At 33.8% G+C, this 26317-nt stretch overlaps 1 protein-coding gene across 2 annotated transcripts; it reads left to right on the top strand.

Annotated features, from left to right (window-relative positions):
• Window positions 1–26317, top strand: arhgap4a (Rho GTPase activating protein 4a). Of its 2 annotated transcripts, none has more exons than XM_056449866.1 (24): window positions 1–140; window positions 3771–3860; window positions 4594–4765; window positions 6172–6334; window positions 9326–9388; window positions 9488–9616; window positions 12201–12329; window positions 12421–12642; window positions 13905–14006; window positions 14175–14363; window positions 14929–15013; window positions 15106–15133; window positions 16292–16388; window positions 16477–16537; window positions 16625–16702; window positions 17107–17235; window positions 18469–18574; window positions 18660–18884; window positions 21875–21939; window positions 22022–22190; window positions 25003–25101; window positions 25315–25446; window positions 25533–25599; window positions 25692–26317. In XM_056449866.1, exons 2-24 carry the CDS (start codon window positions 3794–3796, stop codon window positions 25866–25868), a joined length of 2754 nt encoding a protein of 917 aa, XP_056305841.1. In that variant the 5' UTR covers window positions 1–140; window positions 3771–3793; the 3' UTR covers window positions 25869–26317. The 2 variants fall into 2 exon arrangements, with proteins under 2 accessions (XP_056305841.1, XP_056305842.1); XM_056449867.1 differs by having other exon boundaries at window positions 3768–3860.

Raw genomic sequence — 26317 nt, 5'->3', positions numbered from 1 at the left:
AAGGAGCAGAACTGTCTTGTCTTTCTATCTCACGGGGTTTATTTCTCACGGGGTGTTTTGGTTTGGTCAAGTAGTGCTAAAACAGTGTTGAAGAGGATTTGTTGAGAATGCCAAAGTAAACATAAGCAGAATTTATTAAGGTAAGTGTTTTGGATTTGCTTACAAAATGCCAAAAAAGAAGTAGCATATGCCTTTTTTCCCTTTGTATTTTTGTGGTTGTCAGTTGGCATTTATTGTTTGGTCGTGCATTACATTTGTTAATGAGTTTAAAAGCTATATTTAAAACTCCAATTAACGTGTAAACTTCATGTGGTTGCCAAAAAACTACATGCACAATTCCTTAATAGGTCTGTTAATACTTAAAGATATGAAAGCAATTATTTGAAGTGAACGTTTTTCAGCTTTCATAAGATGAAAATGGGGAAGTTTGTATGAAGAATGATAGAAGGAGAGAGTCTGAGGGGGTGGCCTGTTGTCATGACTGACTCATGGTGAGGATGAACCGCTGTTGTCTGATTTGCTCTTTAACACAGGAAGTTTGCTACCTTCCCCTTTTCTGACACCCTACAAGTGCAAAATGTTCACTAAAACTGATCGCTGCACTGTACAATCACTGTACTGCGGGTCATCGCTATGGCATGTCGATGACCGCTTTCACCTCAACAACGAGCAGACCTCATGAATGAGTGCAGTGGCTGTAATGTAGATATTGTATAGCCTAGAATCTAGATGTTTTATGCTTAGTCAATTTAAATGTATCTGTGTGTTTAAAATTAGAATGTATTATACGAAATGTTATACAAGAATTTTAGACTTATTGTGAGTGAATATAATCATTTCTTTTGCGGTTTTTGTCTCAGGACTTGGGAAAACAAGCAGAGCGATTGTCAGTTAAAAAGATGTATTTTGATCTTGTTATTCATCTTGGAGGGTAAATTAATTAGATGAAAATATACATATATGTATACATATTTTGTAATTTTTGTTGGTCATATTGGTCAATATGAAATCAAAGGGATAAATTAGTTTACCCCTAAATGAACATTTGGTGTTGTTTTTACTTCTCCTCAGTTCCATACAAGGTGTGGGTGATGTTGTCTTCTGTTGAACATTAAAGTAGATTTTGTTAGCTGCACTGTAAAAACTATCCATAAATAAGCAGTTTTCTCTATTTTGTGATTCATGCATTATTTTTTTCCGGTTTATTTATGCTTTTGAATCTCATTTTGAGACCTTGATAATTCTCCTGACAACTTTTAACGTGTTTAATAGTTTAAAGTGATTTGTTCTTTTGGGTTGGTGATCTATATTATGCTACAAAAACTTTGTAAAAAGTTGCCAGTACATTTTCTCTTATTTTACAGACTTATTTCTCTATACATTATGTCTTATACATTTTTTTTTTTATTTCAAACTACTAAAATGTCAATAAAAATAATATAAAACATCACATAACACCATGATAAGGTTCTAGAGACCCACAAAAGTAGAAACAATAAAAAAAGATTCTTCTGAGAACTTTAATCCTTAAAAAGTTGGAAAAAGTTACTTTTATCAACCTTTTTAATAGTTTAAAGTGATAAATTCTTTGGGCTTGTGTTATATATTATGCTGCAAACCATGTAATAAGCTGCCAGTACATTTTCTGTTATTTTACAGATTTATTTCTTTAATCAAATCACTATTATTGTCACATCATCAGCAGCACGTGTACTGTGATGACTGAAAGTCTCCATATATTATTTCTTAAAACTGTTAATGTTTCAAACTACTAAAATGTCAATAAAAGTCACTTTGTTAAACTGTAAAGTTGAATTTTCAACATCAAAAGTTGACAGAGCTGAGATTAACATCACATAATGCAATGCACAACCGTAAATACACGCAAAACAGAAATAGGGAAACTGTTAATTAACAGATATTTTTTACAGTGTGATCATTGGTGATTTCTAAAATACAAGTCAACAGATACCAGCACTTAGATTTACTACAATATTACATTTTATCCACACTTATGGCCAAATGGTCCTTACCGAGAGTCTGAAGTTATAATAATAATAATAATACAATTTATTTATAATGTGCTTTTCTTAGACTCAAGGTGCTACAACAATAGAAACAATAAAGAGAGAATATAAAACATAATGTCGCATAATTATGAAAAGATCAATAACATAGAGAGCCACAAAAGTAGAAACGATAAAAGAAAAAAGAATATAAAACATCATATTGGCATCACAATAATATCAATGACCTAAAAAGCAACACTAAAAAATGTTTTAAGAGAACCCCCTCGGACCCTGTGTCCATTACAATGAACATCACATGTTTTTGTGTTTCCTGAGCATTTCATCTAATTTAAAGCCTCAATCAAATGGCGGTAAGGCTCGGCATGTCATAATTTGGAAAAAAATTATTGACTACACTGAAAAGCAGCATGGCATCACTTCACTCTACACACAGACTTTTATACAGACTGTTTTTATTCAGATTTATAGATATGTTTGCCAATATTTTATAGATTGTGTGTAAAAAAGAGGGATTGCACTTACAAATCAAAGTTTAAAATCTTTTGGAGCGTTGTAAGATTTAGATGAGGATTTTTTCAAATACGTCTACTCATTAGGATGTACAATGGGTTCAAGCTTTGTTACTAAAATTATATTTAAAGTAATGCTGCTGATTGAACTTTTTATATTAAAAAGAATTATATCGATGTACTTACTCATTATATCGATAACTACAGATGTATCGATAACTACTCATTGCTGAAACAATTTCATATGCAGAATATACAGCTCTTAAAGTTCTTGAGCATCACAGATGGAAATATCTCAGATGTGGACATTGTATGGAGTGATGAGGAAGATAAAAAACAAAGTTTGTTATAAACATAGTGCAATCTATACAACAAACACCTCAAAATTAAATAAAAAATCTTACAATCTTAACGTTTGTGATTTTGAAAATACATTTTAAGATTATACCAACAATCCTGTATGTATTTTATGTTGGTATAATGCCCGGGAAGTAGAACTGTTCTGACCTGATATCCATTAAAATGGACAAAAAATATATATATACTTAAATGTTGTTGAATTTTTATTATTATAATTTAGTCTGATTTATAGGAGCCTCAAAAACTATGAAAACATACTTTACATTTTTCAGAAACTTGGAACACAATTTGGGTCTGAAGGGGTGAAAACCCAAGAGAAGAAGGATGTGTAATTGTAGCAGCCAAAGAATTCTATAATTTCGCTTATTTTACAGCATGACTGATGTGAGATGGTGTAGACCCTGAAACCAAATTTTGGATATGCTCACTCTGGAGTCAGTCTATACTGTATACTGCGTTATTGGTTAAAATAAATACCTTACAATTTCATGTGCAACTCAACCGGAAGCCAGTGCAGTTGATTATGCATATTGTATCAAGCCTTGGGAATCTTTTAAAAGTCTGTTCTCCCATCTGAGATTGTGTAAGTGACTAAAATCTCATTTCAAGTAAAAAAGCTAAACATGTTAATCTTAATGGACAACACAATGTGCCCTTGACTTGACCAAGAACCAAGGTTTCAGCTAAAACAAAATATTCTTTAATGTTCTACTGAAGGACAAATTGACCCACATATTTTTGACTGAACCAATACTTTAAATGTACAATATGCCAATGACATTTAAATATAAATTATTTAAATTTAATTTAAATAAATTAAATTATATCCCTATTCTCATCATTGTTTCTACATTTCATCTGCTCAAAGCAGAATTACACCTTATTGGAGCTACAATGTCATCTCATGTCAAACTGAGGCGGGACAGAGTGGGCACTGGAGACTATGACACACAGATTAAAGGTAAAAAAAAAAACGTCATGAATATTAACAAAAGAAAAATATCTATCTATCTATCTATCTATCTATCTATCTATCTATCTATCTATCTATCTATCTATCTATCTATCTATCTATCTATCTATCTATCTATCTATCTATCTATCTATCTATCTATCTATCTATCTATCTATCTATCTATCTATCTATCTATCTATCTATCTATCTATCTATCTATCTATCTATCTATCTATCTATCTATCTATCTATCTATCTATCTATCTATGTCTGTCTGTCTGTCTCATGGTTGATCTTTGTTATGCTGGCATGTTGTAGATAACACACAGTTTTTATATCAGACTGAGTGGAACTTTATAGGTAGAACCGATGTCTGTCCATCTTAGTTTACCTTTTGAAACTTGTTACTGTTGTCCCAGTGATGGGTTGCAGCTTGAAGGGTATCTACTGCATAAAAAAATGTGCTGGATAAGTTGGCGGTATATTCCGCTGTGGCAACCCCAGATTAATAAAGGGACTAAGCCGAAAATAAAATGAATAAAAGAATGAACTTGTTACAGTAACTCTTAATTTTACACGAGACTAACTAAGTGAATATTTAGAAACAGAAACAGAATTGCTATATCTGTCTATCTTTATTTAGCTTTGTGAAACTGCAGTTAACAACAAAATGTCAACTTCACACCAGACGAACTGAGAGGAAGTTTAGTTACAGAACTGCTGTCTGTGTTTTTTCTAGAGGTGCGTTTGCAGCTGGCGGAGCAGTTGAGGATATTCGATGGTCAGGTGGAGCAGAAGACTCAGGTCTTTCAGGATATGGTCGAATATTTGCGCAGACGAGGCGAGATCGAGGGGGAATATGCTCGCTCACTGGACAAACTGTGTGACAAGTTCTCCTCTAGAACCAAAAAGTACGGATATGCCAAGAAAAGATCACCATTAATACATAAAAACTGATGTTAGCCTAGTCGGTTCATTTTAAAGTAAATAATATAATTACAGCCACATTTTCATGCAAAAATGCAATAAAACATATTTTATAATTGAGTTAAAGATGAAAGTTGTTTTTTTTCAAACTATAAATCTTTAATATAGCTTTAATTAGTTAAACCTTATTAGTTAATTTAAAAATAATGATTGATACATACATTCATTAAAGATGACTTCCCCTGTATATTGTTTAGTGCAGCGAAAGTTTTGATATGCATTTCTAGGAGAATCATTTGATGATTTTTTTTTTATTCTAATTTAACTAAAACTAATCTATAAATTTTTATATTTATTTTTTGATACTTAATGCTTAATAATGCCACTTACCTTCAAACTACTATTTATCATCATTTAAATTATAATAAACTGTAGTATTTTCACTCTTTTACTCATTAATTTCATTAAAATTTCCCTACACTACATATCTATATATATATATATATATATGTATATATATATATGTATATATATATATATATATATGTATATATATATATGTATATATATATATATATATATATATATATATATATATATATATATATATATATATATATATATGTATATATATATATGTATATATGTATATATATATATATATATATATGTATATATATATATATATATATGTATATATATATATATATATATGTATATATATATATATATGTATATATATATATATATATATATATATATATATATATATATATATATGTATATGTATATATATATATATATATATATATATATATGTATATATATATATGTATATATATATATATATATATGTATATATATATATATATATATATATATATATATATATATATATATATATATATATATATATATGTATGTATATGTATATATATATATGTATATATATATATATATGTGTGTGTGTGTATATATGTTATTTTATGTTAATGTTATTTTACATTTGATTATTTCTGTATCTGAATACTGTTAGCCTCCCCAGAAAACCATTAAGCACTGTTTATTTTGCTTTAATGTTTGCTCCATTGTACAGTCATAAACTGTAATTTTTTATTATATGTATAAAATAAATTAACATAAAAATATATTTATATTTCTCTTCTCCACTACAGAATTATCCCAATCAATCTAAATGAATGACTTTTTAAATAAAGCTATTTAAGTCATCTGGTGAAACTGTATTCATATCGCAATAATCATATCACAACTGTATATATATGTATATACAGATATATATATATATATATATAAAAATAATATTTATGTAATTTCATCAAATGAATATCAGGATCTTCATAATTCAACTCTTTGTTCTTATTGCCATCAGGAAGGAGTCCAGTCATCAGTCAGTTGTGAACTGCTGGCAGGTGTTGTTGGCACAAACACGTCAGGAGAGCCGAGATCACAGTATTTTGAGTGACAGCTACAGTAACATTCTGCCTCAACAGCTTTCACACTGCATTGAACATGCCCAACGCCTGGCCAAACGGGTACACACCCACCATCTCACACACACACACACACACACGCATACACACACGCGCGATTTCACATCCTTCCACATTTGCAGACATAAACACCCACACTTTACAAGACTTGAAGGAGCAATGCATGCCCACACACTTACATGTGGCTTCCTTTGCACTGACATTTTGCAGGCAGAGCACCGAAATACAATAGCGTTTGTTTCATTTGTTTCATTAATCGTTGAACTTTAATCATGAATCATTTGTTTTGTTTTGTCAGTTTCTTCAATGTTCATGAACATACAAATTTAGCCTTAGATGCACAACAACAACAAAAGAGTGAAAAAGAAAAGGTGAAAGGAAAAATACATTAATACAGGGAATCTGATTGTATCAGGCAGTAGACTGGGTATACAGAGTACAATGAGGTATCAAGAAAGTCATTAACAGTGCCACAGAGGTGTCCATATCAGCCAAAAGTCACTTGACTTCTGATGTGCATTGTAAGTAGTTTCTCAAGTGGAAGTAGTGCAGATATTTGAGACATCCACTTTTTGAAAGAAGATATATATTAATCATATAATAATATAATAATTAATCACCAGGGCCCAGTATTTCAAAAGTAATCCAGTGGGATTTTGGATCACAGATTGAATCAAATATTGGAAATGAGTTTTTCAAGTAACAGAGGGATTTTGAATTAAGATCAGGCCATGTAATCCAATCTTACATTTGAATTAGATCAAACCCGCTCTGTGGATTATTCAAAACTTTGAACGCAGATTGGGATCTAACGCAGATTGGGATCAAAAAAAAAAAAAAAAAAAACTATATGAAGCATGTCACATCTAATGAGATATGGTAAACGATAACAACAAAACAATATCAATGCACTATTGTATTAGAACAAACTAAAAAATGTAAATGTTTGTTGATTAAAGTGTTTCTGTTTCTTATTATTAAAACAAACAATGGCTGTTTGTGGCCACTGGTATTTTGCCTACCTGTTTTTCTTTGCTAAGCCAGAAGGCTACACTGTTGGTTCCATTTAAGGCTCTGGTAAACAGGAATTGGCAATCCTACAATTAGGATCACAGTGATCCAACCCAGTGTTCTGTCATAAAAGTAAGATAGATCAGGTAATCATGGATAGCAAAACATGGGAATTCCAAATCTGGACTAATATAATCCAGATACTTCTTACTCAAAACAACCTCATGGACAACAAGCAATCTGGCTTTAAGAAAGGAAACTCAACTGAGACTGTCTTGCTCTCGGTCGTGGAGGATCTCAGACTGGCTAAAGCAGACTCTAAATCATCTGTCCTCATCTTGCTGGATTTATCAGCTGCTTTTGACACTGTAAACCACCAGATCCTGCTATCTACGCTTGAGTCACTGGGCGTCGCAGGCACTGTTATTGAATGGTTCAGTTCTTACCTCTCGGACAGGTCATTCAGGGTGTCGTGGAGGGGAGAGGTGTCCAACCTACAGCATCTAAACACTGGGGTACCTCAGGGCTCTGTTCTTGGGCCACTTCTCTTCTCTATCTACACGACATCTTTAGTAACAGTCATCCAGAAACATGGATTTTCCTACAACTGCTATCCTGATGGTACCCAGCTATACCTCTCTTTTCACCCTGATGATCCCTCGGTTCCAGCTCGCATTTCAGCCTGCCTGTCAGACATTTCACACTGGATGAAAGATCATCATCTTCAGCTTAACCTCGCGAAAACGGAAATGCTTGAAGTTTCTGCCAACCCGACTCTATACCATAACTTTTCAATCCAGATGGATGGGGCAACCATTACTGCATCCAAAATGGTAAAAATCCTTGGAGTAACGATTGATGACCAACTAAACCTCTCTGACCACATTTCTAGAACTGCTTGATCTTGCAGATTCGCACAGTATAACATCAGGAAGGTCCGACCCTTCCTATCTGAACATACAGCTCAACTCATTGTTGAAGCTCTTGTTCTCTCCAAACTGGACTATTGCAACTCTCTACTAGCCGGGCTTCCAGCTAACTCTATCAAACCTCTTCAGCTGCTTCAGAACGCAGCAGCACGAGTGGTCTTTGATGAACCCAAAAAAGCACATGTCACTCCGCTATTCACCCGTTTGCACTGGCTGCCAGTTGCTGCTCGCAGCAAATTCAAAGCTCTGATGTTTGCTTACAAAGCGACCTCTGACTTTGCTCCTTCGTATCTGCTCTTACTTCTGCAAATTTATGTGCCCTCCAGAAACTTGCGTTCTGTGAATGAACGTCGCCTCGTTGTTCCATCCCAAAGAGGGAAGAAATCACTTTCCCGAACTCTCGCATTCAATCTGCCCAGTTGGTGGAATGAACTCCCTAACTACATCAGAACAGCAGAGTCACTTGCTGTCTTCAAGAAACGACTAAAAACTCAACTGTTTAGTCTCCACTTTCCTTCCTAATCTTAACTGCCTCTCTGGCTATACCACTAACTGTACTCTCTCTCTCTCTCAAAAAAAAAAACCTTTACTAATGCTTTGCTTCTTAGACTTTACACACCTGAAACTTGTCTATAGCACTTGTTCACTGCTGCTCTTATAGTTGTGTAAATTGCTTCCTTGTCCTCATTTGTAAGTCGCTTTGGATAAAAGTGTCTGCTAAATGACTAAATGTAAAATGTAAATGTAGATGATTTTTTTTGGAAAAACTGTTGGTAAAATAGCGTACTAAATACTAAATGTACATACTAAATGGTATGTCTCTAAAAGTGAGTGCGACTTATCCATCCCCACCCCGTCACTCCATTTGCTACGCCTCTGAGATGATAATAATTATAGTAACAAAATGTATTGCTTTGCCTGAAAAAAACAAAAAAACAAAAAACAGAAGCATAGCATGAGAATTAAACACTCTTTACCCTCCAATAGATAATAAATACAAATCCACAGAGAAACAAAACTGTAGCTTAAAAAGATCAGATTTTTGGTCCAATACGGAAACTTTCTCTTTTTTTATGTTGTGTATATTTTTCAGAGCAGGGAAATCTGCACCCAGTTACAGGATGGGCTTTTGAAGGTCACCATAGAACTTCATACAGTAAGTTTAAGTTTGTCATTGTCACATTTTTGTATGTGATTATTGATTCTTGTGTTTATAGATAATATAAAATTTATTCTCATGTTTGTTGAAAACCAGACCTTGAAGACATATTACCAGTATTATACTGAGTTCCTGTCTGCAGAAGGCAAACTAAAGGAGGCAGTCAGACTGGAGGAAAAGCAAAAACAGAGTGCTTCTAAAAAGATGGAAAGGCAAATAGAGAAAGTATGTATGGTTTTATTGTAATAGTAAAATAGGAAATGGTTTTAAAACAAATTGTTCAATACAACTCAGAGGAATGTGGATTACTAAAATGTATATCAAGGTCTTTCTTTAAAAAAAAACACAACTCAGTTACAGTAAAGCATTTTGAAAAAGTTATTATTCATTTGTTGTGTTTACATCAGCCTAGGAAGTTTATATTGGAAAAGACAAAAGTCAGGAATGTTTAATTCACTTTGGCTTAACATTTAAGATAATGATTATTTGAAAGAGGTTGTGCTTTTCTATTTGTGTTTTTCTGTTATTATTCAAGTTCAGTTTTTATTTATTTATTTCTTTTAAGATTTATTTTTTGCCTTTTTTGCCTTAAGATCTTGTATGATGGGAGTTGGACCGCTGCACATCCTAAAGATTCTCAATAGGGTTAAGTTCTGGACTCTTTGGTGGTCAACCCATGTGTGAAATTAAGTCTTCCTGGACCGCTTTTTTTTTTACAATGTGAACCTTTTAGAATATGCCTGTGCCACCAGGGAAGAAAAAATGAATTGTTATAATATCCTGGTCATTCAATATATTCAGGTAGTCAGCCGAAATCAGTCTTTGGGCACATAACTATAATGTTGCTAAATCTAGACCTAACTAACTGCACCATCCTCAGGCTTGTTTGGTTGGCACTAGGCATGATTGCACCACTTCATCCACCTCTTTTTGCTATTTCTGCAGAGAATTTTGGTAAAAATCTGCGGGTTTCTGCAGAATTATTTTTGGAGTATCATAACTAAAACCTTAATATGTGAAAAAAAAAATTATAATATCTTTTTAACTTTCATTTAATGTTTAAAATGCAAATACAATTAGATTAACTTTATTTGGTAAACAAAGCAAGTATCTCATAATATATCTACTAAAACACAGAAAATATTACTTTACAAACTGCATTGTACATCAGATGAACATTTTCACATTAGTCAATAATATTACTGTAATTAATTTAAAAACTGAATAAATATAAATTTACACACATTTACACAAGTAAACAAACAGAATTAATGATGGGCTAAAAATCTGCGGAAATCTGCAGAAAATCTGCAGAATTCTGCATGCACAGATTTAGTGTGGGCCTACCCATCACCCAGGAACATAGTAAATCTGGACTCATCAGACCACATGATCTTCTTCCATTTCTTTATAATTCAATATTTATTCTCTTCCTTTTCCTAATAACTTCACTGATGATGTTTTTAAGGGAACATAGCATGTTTAGCCTCAATCCCAATAAATTTCCCACTTAGTTTCCTTTGCATTGTGCTTGTGGAAACACTTTTATCTTCACTATCAAGAGTTCTACTGTTGTATTTTAGGATTTAGGATCAACATCAAATATGATTTAATTAATCATTTCAATTATGATTTTTACAATCTTGATCATTCAACATTTATTCCAATCACCATATTCCATGATGGAGCATATTCCAACCACATTCAGTAGTTTCAGCTTATTTTCTTTGCTTGATGCATACCAATAAATTTAGTTAGAGTCAAATAACTATCTAAAATATAATCATCCAAGCAGATATTATTCAATGAGAGGCTCTTATCCATTTGCTTTGTTAAATCCAAGTGGTGACTTTTTTTCATGGGCAGTGTATTACAGCATATTATAATTGTACAATACTGTCATATTTTATAGATTTTTAACTAATAAATGTAAATATGGTGGCTAAGTGGTTAGCATTGTCGCCTCACAGCAAGAAGTTTGCTTGTCCTGGCTGGGCCAGCTGGCATTTCTGTGTGGAGTTTGCATGTTCTCCCCGTGTTCACAATGGTTTCTTCCAGGTGCTCCGGTTTCCTCCACAGTCCAAAGACATGTGGTATAAACTAAATTGGCCGTAGTGTATGAGTATGAATGAGTGCTTCCTAATACTGGGTTGTGGCTAGAAGGTCATCCGCTGCGTAAAACATATGCTGGAATAGTTGGCGGTTCATTCTGCTTTGGTGACCTCTGAAATAGAGACTAATCCGAAGGAAAACGAATGAATAAAAAATAAATGTAATTGACAAAAGCAATAATTTAACCTCAAATATTAATATGAACATTAAGTACTGATATACCCCCGACCTAAATAATAAATGGGCTTAAATAAAATTTTGAGTTTATGAATAATTTAACCAAAAAAATCATACTTATGCCTTTTTAAAACCCAAAATCTTAAATGGGACCAATTAAAAAGTTGAAATAATGTTTGAGCAGAAGAAATTATGTTATGAAACCTTTCGGATGTACTTCATCCAGCTTATGAACGTATGTTCGGCATATTTACAAAAAATTAGTCATAATTTATGCCGCACATGCTGTTGATTTACTTTCACCAATTTATATTGAATGTAGGACCAATTCAATGCAGGATGCACATGGGCTTTTTTGTGCAGTCTTGATGTGGGTCAACTGCTCTTTGCAAGAATGGCAGATCAGTATTTGGTTATTGTGGTTATCTGTTGTGACTCACTCAATGTGTTTTGGATAAATGGTTGTTCCGGTAACTTCTGATGTTTTCACATTTCACCTTTATATTGTATATTTGTGCAGAGGCAAAGTAAAGTTCAAGAGATTCAGCTTAAGTGCACAAAAGCCCGGAATGATTACCTGCTCAACCTGGCTGCAGCAAATGCATGCATGAACAAATACTACCTTCAGGATCTTTCCACTCTTATAGATGTGAGTTTTATTTTTTAATTTTTCCATGTAGTATAATTGTGTTTGTGTACTGAGAAGGTGTAACTCAACCTTTTATTGCATGCCCTCTCAGTGCTGTGATCTGGGTTACCATCAGTCCATATCCAAGGTGTTGCATTTTTACCTGACCAGTCGCCAGTGGGCCCAGCAGAATTTGAGTACTGGGATGCGGCAGCTGGAAACAACTGTGTCTGAACTGAGCCAGAGCCAGGACAGAGACACTCTCATGCAGTTCAACAACTCAGCCTTTTGCCTGCCACTCCGCTTTCAATACCATCCCTATGAAGGCGACCAGGTACTGTGCAATAAAATGTGTCCATTTAAAGTGTTATTAAATGTATTATTTTAGTATGTGTGAGATTTTTCACACTCAGCTTTTCACACTGTGTTTAAAACAATGTTATCATCATTCTAAATACTTCTTTAAACTTTTGGGTACGTTTTCCAGCTCTAAAAAAACCCTTTGAATTACTACCACTTTTTTTTGATTGGATCATAAACCAAATTCTGTGGTAAAATATGACTATGATATGAATTTGCATGTCTTGTACATAGAATAAGTAGTATATTACAACTAGAAATGTTGTTTTGGAAATGAAAAAAAGTTATTTTATATATATTTTGTTTAAAAAAAACTTTTTTTTTTGTGTGGTTTTAGTTATAATTTTAGTAAAGGCATAATTTACTCATCCTCCACTTGTTCCAAACCTTTTCGAGTTTCTTTCTATATTAAACACAAGGGAAGATATACTGAATAATTTTGTAAAAAGTAGCCATTGCTCTCCAATGAATTTCTTTGTTCATACTATGGATCTCAACAGCTGCTTTGATCGAACATTCTTCAGTAAATCTTGTTTTGTGTTCAACAAAAAGAAAGAAAATGTGAGTAACTGGTGAGGACATTAGAGGCACACTATTCCTTTAACTATAATAACTGTTTACATATATGCATTTAGTAGATTTATTAAATAATATTTGACTAGATATTTTTAAAGACACTTCTATACAGCTTAAAGTGACATTTAAAGGCTTAACTAGGTTAATTAGGTTGACTAGGCAGGTTAGGTTTATTAGGCAAGTTATTGTATTTGATGATGGTTTGTTCTGTAGACTATCGAAAAAATATATAGCTTAAAGGGGCTAATGATTTTGACCTTAAAATGATTTTTAAAAAATTTAAAACTGCTTTTATTCTAGCCAAATTAAAACAAATAAGACTTTTCCCAGAAGAAAAAATATTATCAGGCATAATGTGAAAATTTCCTTGCTCTGTTAAACATAATTTAAGAAATATTTAAAAAAAGAAAAGAAAATTCAAAGTGGGGGCTAATTATTCTGACTTCAACTGTATGCATTTAGTAGATGATTTTAACTAAAGTGCATTCTATTCAACTGAATGTACTTTTATTCAGTTTTTGCTTTCCTTGGGAATCAAACCAACAATCATGTAATCGCTAGCATCATGCTCTCATGTTTGAGATGCAGGAAGACTAATAATCCATTTGGCAAAAACCCTAGACTAATAACTGGTGCAAAAATATGCATGTCCTCCTCCAGGTGGTTGAGGTGTCTGCAAAATGTGAGATGATGAGTGAGCTGGTGACTCGCGTCCAGCAGCTGCAGTCCAGACTTTCTTCAGTCACTCTGGAGGTTGAGGAGGTACACAAACTACACAATTTCTACACTATACAAACAAATGTCAAAAATGTCACAGTTATCAAAGTAAAGATGTGACAATAATCAGATGAATGATTATTTGATTAATTGTATTTTGGTTTACTCTTTACATTTTGACTAAATATGAATGTACATTTGAACATTTTGCAGTCTGGCAAATTACTTCAGTCAGCTCAATCTTCCATTCTGGAGAGTCTTGCTGAGATCGCTTTTGGATCCACTCCTGACTTTCCCAGCAGCCCCTCATCACCAGAGGGGAACAGCGATGTGTCTGCTAATAAGAACTTCACACTGAAGCGTAGAGCCAGCCTTCCGGATGCTGAGAGCGTGTACTTCACGGTAATCAATCAATCATTATTACATTTTAATTATATAAAATGTGGGTAGCATTGTGGCTTAGTGGTTAGCACTGTCACCTCACAGCAAAAAGGTCACTGGTTCGAGCCCCGGCTGGGTCAGTTTATTTGTGGAGTATGCATGTTCACCGTGTTCTCGTGGGTTACCTCCGGGTGCTCTGGTTTTCCCCACAGTCCAAAGACATGCTCTATAGGTGAATTGAATAAACTAAATTGACCATAGTGTATCCCAGTGCTGGATAAGGGGAAAAAAAAACAACATATGCTGGATAAGTAGGCGGTTCATTCCACTGTGGCGACACCTGATAATTAAAGGGGCTAAGCCAAAGGAAAGTGAATGAATGAATGAATGAATGAATTATATAAAATGTCAAATATTTATTTATATATTTATATATATAAAATTGTATTTGATATTTTATATATATGTATGTATATATGTATGTATGTGTGTGTGTGTGTGTGTGTGTATGTATATATATGTATGTTCATTATTATTATTTATCCATATTACTTTTTTTTTCTATCACTATGATTTCATATTGCAGAAAGTCAGAGACCATCTATGCAACAGCTCTTTAATATCAAAATTGGAGGCTAAACATGACCTGCTAAAGGTTGCGATTCAGAAAGGTGGAGTAATGTCTCTTACGTATACAGAATTTATTGAAAAGGAATACCAGCAAGAACAAATTAAACCAATTCTTTTTTTTTTTTCTTATCAGCTGAAAGTTTCGATGGTAACCATACCAGGTGAGAGAACTGCATTTATTAAAGTAGTTATAGCGTCTTAAAATACATACAGTGAAAATTGAAGTCAAAACTATTTTTTTCTCTTTTTAATATTTCCCAAATTATGTTTAACAGAGCAGGGAATTTTTCAGTTATTTCTATAATAATTTTACCTTTTGTTTGCTTATAATTTTAAGGTTAATATTATTAGCAGTTTTTGAGAGTCTACAGAACAAACCACTGTTATACAATGACTTGCCTACAATTACCCCTTAATTAACCTAGTTAAGCCTTTACATTGCACTTTAAGCTTAAATTAAAAAATGGAGTAAAATATTATACAGTGCTCATCAAAATTGAGTACACCCCATTTTGAAAATGAATACTTTATCCATTTCTCAGTGAATATAGATAATATATTGGTGCATTTAAACAAAACAGAAGTATTAAACAGATATATTTACTAAAATAATATTTTAGTCACAAAACATCTTTTGGAATTGGAAAATTAATGCAAAATATTGCAAAAAAATACAAACTACATTTGAACTAAATTTTATATATATATATATATATATATATATATATATATATATATATATATATATATATATATATATATATATATATATATATATATAAAAAATTATATAATTAGTTTTCTTTGATTTTTGCTATTTTGAACATTTGTATTTAATATTTTTCCCTAACAAATAAATTTGGGCTACTTATTTGTGAACCATTATTATTGTAAGTTATTTTGTTAGATACACTCCAGATTTGGCTTCAGTAGTGACTAATCTAATGTATATGCATAAATATAATATTGTAAAGCATCCTGTAGAAAATATTAATTTAAATGAGAGATTTGTGGGGGTGTATTTGTATATGCTGAGCACTGTATATTGTCATCATGGCAATGAAAAAAGAAATCAGTTATTAGAAATTAATAATTAAAACATTTATGTTTTAAATGTGTTGAAAAAATCTCAGAAATTGGGGAAAAAATATTAAAGAATAAAAATTTAACAGGAGGGCTAATAATTCTGACTTTAACTGTATATCAGTTATATAAAATAAATTTGACAGCATTTTAATGAGGTGGCAAAAGCAAACAAGCTTATTTTAAACATTATACATACTATAAAAAACTATAATTAAACCTTTCTATAAATTTAGGACACGCTCCAAAAGATCTGTGCGTCATAAAAAGAGTAACCCTGGTTCCCAGATCAGCCAGAAGCTCTTCAATGGGGATCTGCTTTCATATATTCAAGTAAGTCTCTCTCTGTGTTCAAGAAATGTTCTGGATTTACTCAGAACGTTTCAAATGACTCACTCATTCAGTGTTTCTTCCCATTTAGGCATCAGGACAACTCATTCCTGCCGTGGTGGAGAGCTGCATTCGCTTCATCAACCTCAATGGTAAACAGAAGTCACATAAGGAGTTTTCTGCCATTCTTTCCATCTTAATCACCGGTGAATCACGCTGACTCTGTTTTCTCTGGTAAGGTTTACATCATGAGGGCTTGTTCAGAGTGCCAGGATCTCAGATGGTGGTGAATCAGCTGAAGGATGCATTTGAGAAAGGTGATGATAAGCATTTGAATGATGATATTCTCCTCCTTTTCTTTGAACATTAGTAATGCTATAGACCATTGGGCAGAATTAATGGTCTGTAATGGTTATAATTGCCTTTTTATTTGAAGGAATTAAATGAGCAAAGGATGTTAAGGGGTAATTCACCAAAAATTGAAGGTTATGTCAACTGAAAAAGAAGATAAAAGAAGATACTTTGAAGAATGTAACAAAAACAATTATGGTACCCATTGACTTCCATAGTATTGTTTTCTTACTTCCTTTTTCCATTTCATTCATATAACCGCTATATCATAATTTAGCTACTTACTCTACATCCTACCTCATACTTTCACTGTTAAAAAACAAAGTATATATACATATATTCACACACACACTCTTTACTTTTTCTATAGGTGATGATCCTCTTGCTGATGAAGGGTGTGACATGGACTCTGTGGCTGGAGTGCTGAAGCTTTATTTTCGAGGCCTGGAGAAACCCCTCTTTCCCGAGGACAGTTATGACCAGCTAATGGAATGTGGACGTAAGAGGACTTTACCATGCTATTATGTGATTAAATGCTGGCTTAGAACACCAAAGCAATTCTTTTGCTCTATATAGTGCATGCCCTAAAATTCAAATTCATTTATGAGTAAGCTGATTTTTGTTTTGTTTGTTTGTTTTAAGAAATTATTACTTTCATTCATAAATGCAATAGATGCATTAAACTGATCAAAAATGACGGTAAAGGTATACTATAATGTATCATTATATCAAAAAGTGTTTGCTTTAAATGTGTATTTTTGCATAAATGATCCTGAATAATAAATGTTTTAACTGTTTTCAACGTTAATAATAATAATAATAATAATTATTATTATTATTATTATACAAAATTTTCTATTAGCTGCTAAGGAACTGTGGCACTGAAAATTAAATGCAAATTGAACTTTGTATTTTGCCATAACATTTTGAAATATTGAAAAAAAAAAAAAAAAAAAAAAAAATATATATATATATATATATATATTGTAATTGCAATTATATTTCACTATATATTTTTAGCAGAATTGTAAAGAAAGCAGCACATGTTGCGTTTCAACATGGATTTAGAGGCAAAATGTGATTTATAAAGAGTTAACCAGATACAGTACAAGCCGCGTGGAGCGATTACAAGTAACAAAACACAATTAAATACATATTTTGCAAGCTAGAGAAAACTAGGAGGCAACCATTTTAATCACACTTACTTACACTTGTGAACTGGAAGAAGAAACTAATCCATGAATTGCGTACTGATAAAGTTCCTGTCAAGCTCTGACAAAGTCCCATACATCAATAGTCAGTCCCACACACGCCTGCACTCTGCTAGCGTTTGATGGGAAAGGTGTGTTCTTGTTTTACCCGATCCAGCACTTCATACTTGGGATTGTTTTGTCAACAACGATACGAACAGGCAAAAGATCTGGAGGAACGATGAATTATTTAAATGACTCTGAGTCAATTTTTTTTATTAAAACTGATATTTTTAAACAATGTGCACTTTCAGATTTAAACCTCACCTGGATGTTTTCATTCACGATTTGTTGCACACTGCATGGAAGGTCATTTTTTAAAACTCATAATAGGGGCTCTTTAAAACGAATAATTAAAAAGCTGTATTAATCAAATATTGTGTTAATTAAATATATAATTTGTCTAAATATATAATAAAGTTATAGTTACTTATTTTAATACTATCGCTTTATTTAAATTTCTCCATTTCTCTTCATTTCAGAAATAGATGATGAAACTAAAAAAGTAACGCAGCTGAAGCTCATTGTTTCCTCATATCCTGCATCACTCATCATTGTCATGAGATATCTTTTTGCATTCCTTCACCAGTGAGTATCATAGTGTTGTTGTTTTTTTTTTCCTTTTTTCCCAGTCACAAAATCTAAATTTGTATGTGTCTGTATGCGTGTAAAGTGTCTCCCAGTACAGTGACGAGAACATGATGCAACCCTATAACCTGGCTGTGTGCTTTGGGCCCAGTCTGGTGAGAGGACCAAACAATGGTGATGCGGCAGAACTTCAGCGAATCAATGCCCTGGTCAAGAGCATCATCATCCAACATGAGAACATCTTCCCAAGCCAGAATGAGTTACCTGGGCCGGTGTATGAAAAGTGCATGACGCTTGAAGAAGACGACTGGTGAGAATTAAGCTCATGTTCTCTAGTATGCATTGACATGTGAACATTTACACACATATATAGTATATGTGGTTTTAAGGTTTTCCCATATCAGGACATTATAAAAGAACTATGTGGTTTTAAAATTTGGAGGATAAATCCTCAGATGAAATTAATAACATGACATCTCCCACCATATTATCATTTATTTAACAAAAATAAAACCAGTATAGAAAAGCTATGGGTAACAAACATATGACGCCATATGATTCAGATGCTTGTATCCACTTTTAGCAGTAATTACTCAAAGCAGTAATTTTCTTTATCAGTCTCTCAGATCATTCTGGAGGAGATTTTGAGTATTTTTTCCAGCTCTTACCACAGCATCTCAGTCAAGATGAGCTCTGGACTTTGACTGGACTATTGTCTTAATCCATCTTTTCTTTTCCGCTGTTCTACTGTAGATTTACTGCTGTGCTTGAAATCGTTTTCTTTTTGCATGACCTGATATTGACCAAGCTTAAAATAACACTTAACAGTATTAACACACACCTGAAGACGCCACAAACAAACTGCTAAAACTTTTAATGATGATCTGTTCAAGCATTTGATTGGCAGTGCCTGATAAATTTAGGTTAAAGCTATAGGTTTTTCATCTGAGGATATTTGATATGGAAAAGCTGAAATTTTTTCCTGTGGCTGTATTCTATACTAACCATATGTAAAGCAATATATAATGTATAGCTAATCCCAAATGCTTGTTAATTGCAATAATGTAACTAAATTATCACGTAGCTCTGTATTCCAAGGTGGATTAATATATACCTGCATGTACAGCATGTAAAACAATGAATATTGCATTTTCCATGGTTTCTAAATGTCCCACAATTCCTGCAGTCACAGTCAATTATGGCAAAATTGACAATTAAAGCAGCATTTAGGCTTTTCCAAAATCTGTTTATTGCCATTCAGCATTCAAACCGTATACTGTATACTTGTATAATATATAATGTACACAAATACAAAAGGTATGCCGTTCCGGGCAGTAATGCTGGATGATTAAACAAAATAGGTAAAAACTTTACATCATGCATTGTGTCATTGAAAATTAACAACTGCCTTTTTGAAGCAAGAGCACAAACAAAGAGTACAGACGGGGCATGTTATGTGTTGGCTATTTAGTTTTAATTTGAGAAAGCGTCCACATAAAGAAAATCTATCATTGGACACTCTGTTACATAACTGAGCCAGACAGGATGTCTTGAAGTTAAAATACGGTGCTATATATATAAATAATCTCAGTTGTGTTAGTGTGTTAACATTATCTCAGAGTGTTAACATTATCACACTATGTGCATTAGTATACATAAACATTAAAGTTATACTGTATGTGACCACAAAACCAGTGTTTTGTTGCACGAGTATATTTTTGTAAGTAGCCAAAAATACATTGTATGGGTTAAAATTATAATTTTTTTTTTTAATAGAATCTTAAAGGGCACATAGTTTACCTCTTTTTTATGATTTAATATTAATATTATGGTTCTTCTGAGTGTACCAGTTTAGGTTCAGTTTTAAACACAATTCAGATTTTTTATTATAATGTGTTAAAAAGTGTCATGTTGGGGGCGTGTCCACAGTTCGCTGATTTATGGGTGTGTTGCTTCACATGTAAATTAGTTTCGGCTTCCCGCCAACGTAACAATGGGGCGGGGCCATGAGCTCACCCGCTCTGCGTTTTCAACAGAGTCTGACAGGCAGACAGAGAAAAAGCTGGAGTGAGATGATCAGCATTCAGTCGTATATGTACGACTCGGACACAGACCAAGCAGAGAGTACAAAATCATTTGTGTCTTTGTACAGTTTTACAGCCAACTGTGCGCTAGTATTAAGTGCCGAGCTTGTACACAGAAACAAATAACCACGCACACTGAATTAACTTTGACAGAGGCACCGGATGCGCCGATCGAAGCCGCGTCACGGCACACCAGACACTCTCTGTGGCGCGGCAGAAACATGAAGTGTCCCGAATCGTCGCGCCACGCATTTTTGAATTCTAAACATAGGTTTCTGCAGCGGTCCGCGGCGCCCAGCCGTCGACTTGAGTGTACCCTGATAGAAACCTATGTTTATAATTCTAAAACGCATGCTAGTTAAGATCACAGGGAGCTTCTGGGATCGCGAGAAATGCAAACGGCTGAAGTATAAGGTAGACTCAATGAGAATGTTTGCAAACCTACCTAAAGATACAACCAATAATTCCGATTAGAGCGATAATGTGGAGAATATTGCTCTTGTGTTGAGCCCAATGAGCCTTGCATCTAAAAATAGAGCTATGGTGTTCCTTTAGTGATATTGCTTCGACTCACGCTGAAAATGGCGGACGTGAATCAACAAACTGAGGATATGATGACGCACCTGTCAATCAATATTGGTGGGCGGGGGAACCGCTCTCCTACGTAAAGTTGTGGTCGGTTTGAAAACCGCTCCAATTGGTCCACCGTTTTTTATGTTGTTAAATTGAAAAAAAAGCTCTGGGTGTGCTTATACTGTATCACCCCAATATGACGGTCTATACACCATACATGCACATATGTCTGTCCAAACAGCTTGAAAAGTAGATTTTTTTACCATAGGTGCCCTTTAAGTAAAGAACATGTTACATGAAGGCAAATTTCTATCTGTAAATATATTAAAACTAAAATAATATTAAACATACATTTTTTTGAACGCTCAGATTTTCCACTGGTTGTATCTTAAATAAATATTGTATACTAACAAGCCACACATCAATAAGTGTCCTATTTGTTCAGCTTTCATGTATTAATTAATGAACAAAAATGAATCTTATGACTGGTTTTGTGGTCCGGGGCCACACATTATTGACAGCTAATCTGCTAAATTCAAAAATATTCTAAACATTAACATTATGATTTCCTGTAAAGCTGCTTTAAATCAGTTCTGTATTGAGAAAATCTTTACATTCAACTTATTATTTCTCATGTCTATAGTGAAGCTGTAGCAGAGGAAGGAGATGGAGAATCAGAGCAAGTTCAAATAAAAGAAACAAGAGACGGTAAGGTTGACATGGTCTACTTTTCAGCATTCAGACTAGTAGAACTAAACTAATTACTTTTGGTCTGTTTCTGGATGTGCAGAGCTGCAGGCACTGGCCTTGTTTGACTACACAGGCCGTTCTTCAGCTGAGCTCTCCTTCAAACAAGGCGATCGCTTCATCGTATACAGCAAAGCCTCCTCTGATTGGTGGAAAGGCGAAGTGAATGGGTCAAAGGGTCTCATCCCAAATAAATATATTAGTGTGCAGAGGTAGGTTTTCATCTCTTGGACTGGAATGCTCTGTCAGATATATAAATAAATCTCACTTTTGTTGTAATTGTGATGCAAATTAAATGTAAAGCCACATTTAGCTGTATCATTAAAGGATATTGGCAGATAATAATAACTACACGTTATTTGAGCCATTGTAATTATAATATTCAATCAATAGGAATTTAAGAAGTTTAATGCTAGACTATGTAACTTTTATCTGCCATATAAAGTTTAAAAAACAAAACTTCTTAAGTGAAAAATGTTCCCAGCAGACACACAACGTCATAAGACATTAATATTAGGTTAGATTTAGGTCGCCAGCCTCAAAGGACAGTGTTATTTTGATGTCCAATAACAACGTGAGATGACGTTGGTATATTGTGGATTTTAGGTTGTGTTGTAAAGTGACCAAAATCCAACATCGAGCCAACATCTTAAACCAGCATCATATTGATGTCAAATACTGACCAAAATCCAATGTCTGATAGACGTCATCGAGGGAACATCCACAGAACGCCAAGCTGTAACATCATTAGACATTGATATTTTGTTGTTTTTAGGTTGCATTGGACATTGATATTGGCCTGGCATTGGGTTCTGACAACAACCCAATTGTCATTTCCGAACAAAATGCAACATCCCACGACGTTGGGTACAACGTCAATCTGACATCATATTGACGATCAGTGTCTTCTAAGTGTATTTAATATCCATCAAAATCCACAGTTGTGCAAAATATTTTAATTTACATTTTTCTTCGGCTTAATCCCCGCTTTATCATTTACATTTACATTTAGTCATTTAGCAGACGCTTTTATCCAAAGCGACTTACAAATGAGGACAAGGAAGCAATTTACACAACTATAAAAGCAGCAGTGAACAAGTGCTATAGACAAGTTTCAGGTGTGTAAAGTCTAAGAAGCTAAGCATTAGTAAATTTTTTATTTATTTTTTATTTTTTTGAGAGAGAGGGCACAGTTAGTGGTATAGCCAGAAAGGCAGTTAAGATTAGGAAGGAAAGTGGAGACTAAACAGTTGAGTTTTTAGTCGTTTCTTGAAGACAGCAAGTGACTCTGCTGTTCTGATGTAGTTAGGGAGTTCTTTCCACCAACTGGGCAGATTGAATGCGAGAGTTCGGGAAAGTGATTTCTTCCCTCTTAGGGATGGAACAACGAGGCAACGTTCATTCACAGAACGCAAGTTTCTGGAGGGCACATATATCTGCAGAAGTGAGAGCAGATACGAAGGAGCAAAGCCAGAGGTCGCTTTGTAAGCAAACATCAGAGCTTTGAATTTGACAACTGGCAGCCAGTGCAAACGGGTGAGTAGCGGAGTGACATGTGCTTTTTTGGGTTCATCAAAGACCACTCGTGCTGCTGCGTTCTGAAGCAGCTGAAGAGGTTTGATAGAGTTAGCTGGAAGCCCGGCTAGTAGAGAGTTGCAATAGTCCAGTTTGGAGAGAACAAGAGCTTGAACAATGAGTTGATCTGTATGTTCAGATAGGAAGGGTCGGACCTTTCTGATGTTATAGAGTGCGAATCTGCAAGATCAAGCAGTTCTAGAAATGTGGTCAGAGAGGTTGAGTTGGTCATCAATCGTTACTCCAAGGCTTTTTACCATTTTGGATGCAGTGATGGTTGCCCCATCCATCTGGATTGAAAAGTTATGGTGTAGAGTCGGGTTGGCAAAAACTTCAAGCATTTCCGTTTTCGCGAGGTTAAGCTGAAGATGATGATCTTTTATCCAGTGTGAAATGTCTGACAGGCAGGCTGAAATGCGAGCTGGAACCGAGGGATCATCAGGGTGAAAAGTAAGGTATAGCTGGGTATCATCAGCATAGCAGTGGTAGTTATCAGTGGTTGCCACGGTGGAGAGAACCACCAATTTTTGCCAATGGCAATTTTTTTTTTTTCTGTGGATGCCTTTCCAGCCATAACCCAGCACTGAGAATACACTAACTCATGAAACCCCTGTGTTGGGAAACAATCATACTCTCTCTTATTCACACACACACATACACTATGGCCAATTTAGCTTATCCAATTCAACTCCACCTTCTTGCTAACCACAGAGGCACCATGCTGCCATTAAATTAAATCAATTAAATCAAATAAAATTTGGATGATACATATTGGCATATAACATTATACATTATAAATATTGTTTTAACATTTTAAAAGCCACAATTTAGGTGCATGACATGTTCTTTTATTCCTATAACAACGTTATTTCAAGGTTATCTTTAGAGATTAGTTTTTTTTATGTTATCTAAACCGAAATAAATTATTAAGAAAATTATTTTAACCCTAGTAGAACAATATTTTAACGTTATTCTAAAGTTATTATAATGTTCCTTAAAATGCTTTACTCCAGTATCATTTACCTGCTGTACGTCACTAAACATCTAACACTACCGATTGTTCGTATGGAAGCTAGTACAGGATTAAATGCATGTTTTCTGTGGTTCTTGGAACATTATTTTATTGTTGTAAAAACATTACCTAAAAAATATGAAAAATAACCACAAGGGAACATTCTGTATGGATAATTTTCTGGTTATTTTGAAATAACCACCTTGCAAAGTTTTGAGACTTTTATTTTGAGGTTGCAAAAATAACATTCCTCTAATGCAATTTTTTGGTTATTTAAAAGGTTAGAGGAATATTATGTGTTTAGTTGGTTTGGGTATTAAATAAATTGACTATAACTTAATTTTACTTAAAATACCTATAGGAATAACATAAATATCATTGAGCCAGGTAGTCCAGGTAGTCATAACACCCCTTAAACTTCTCTTATTGTTGTTCAGTGTGGATGGAGGCCAAGATCAGAAAGGGAAGGAAACTCTGAAATCCAGCTGTGGCAGACACCAGACTGAGGAAGAAGTGAAAGCTGAGAAAAGCACACGGTAAGACATCATGTGTACTGCCTTATGTACAAAAACCTTTTCTTTGTACTTTGTTTTTGGTAAGTTTTATTAATGCACAGTCTATATAAATAAAGGAAATTATTTCTACTCCTACTTCATAATGGCTATCAAAAAATTAACCTTCGTAATGATGACCAATAGTAACAAGATAAACTCCACAATATTTCTGCATTTTTTTTTCTCATTTTCCAGATTAAAGGTCTTGACTGACAAAGCCGGGGTCGCACCTAGTCAAGTCACCTCAGGAAAAGTTTCTTTACAATTACCCACAGGACAATTTATACAGCCAGGAAATTCTCCAGGTGCTCTGCGGAAAACATTAGAGTAAGTAATTAGACTATTTTTAACATTGCAGTTTTATTATTGTTGATTGAATAATGACTCCATTTGTTGAATCGTCACTTTAACAGTCCTCAAATGAGACGATCCACTACTGAAGGAGGAAGTAGGGAGGAATGCTCAATAGATGTAGATAAGGTTTGAAAATTCTAATCTAATTTACAACACCAATTAATTCTCTTGCTAAAGTGTGTTTTTGTCATTCATATTTTTTATTTCATATTTTGCAGGAAGTGCATCACATGATGCACTCTGTGTTTAAGGAGCTCCTTAATCGCCAGTCTTCCCCAGATCAAAATACATCTGCGTCCTCCGAGATCACATCCACTGTCCAAACACCTTCAGTCAGAGGACTGGGATGGAAAGGAAAAGGTTTATTTAGATCAGCTGACAATGCTGCTGACTGAAGAAATAAAAAAGAAAAAAGGGGAAACCCCAATAACCACAGTCGGAAACACAAGAAAATTAAAGTGAAACATCAACGTGAATGTACAGTTTTCAATGATAATGAACTTTCAATGCAATGTTAATTCTGTTTTATGGCTGTGTTTGTGTGGAAACAGTAGTAGTGTATGTGTGGAATGAGAACATAATGCTATAGGATCACAAAGGCTTGTTTGCTGATATTTCTTGCATTTTAAATTATAATGTTCAAATGTTTTGATGTTTTGAACTTGACACTGCACATCTACAACAATATTAAATTAATTTCAAAATTATAAAGTTTCAACAAACTGTTTCATAGTATTTATGGAGTTTTTGCACTCTTACAGTGTAGCTTTAAAGTTCATCCTCAACCCCCAAATTTCTGTAACTTCACTCACCGTCAGGTCATCTACACATGATAATTTTTTTT

Source organism: Danio aesculapii, chromosome 23 (assembly GCF_903798145.1).
Source record: "Danio aesculapii chromosome 23, fDanAes4.1, whole genome shotgun sequence".
NCBI lineage: Eukaryota > Metazoa > Chordata > Actinopteri > Cypriniformes > Danionidae > Danio > Danio aesculapii.
Note: the sequence above shows the minus strand (reverse complement) of the source record. Positions and strands in the feature narration are given on the sequence as shown.

Excerpts from the sequence above, each read along its gene's own strand:
- arhgap4a (XM_056449866.1), top strand. The coding sequence starts at position 3,794 with ATGTCATCTCATGTCAAACTGAGGCGGGACAGAGTGGGCACTGGAGAC. Across the intron at positions 12,330-12,420 it reads ATCTTTCCACTCTTATAGAT|TGCTGTGATCTGGGTTACCA; the intron begins GTGAGTTTTATT and ends ATGCCCTCTCAG. Across the intron at positions 16,538-16,624 it reads TCGCTTCATCAACCTCAATG|GTTTACATCATGAGGGCTTG; the intron begins GTAAACAGAAGT and ends TTCTCTGGTAAG.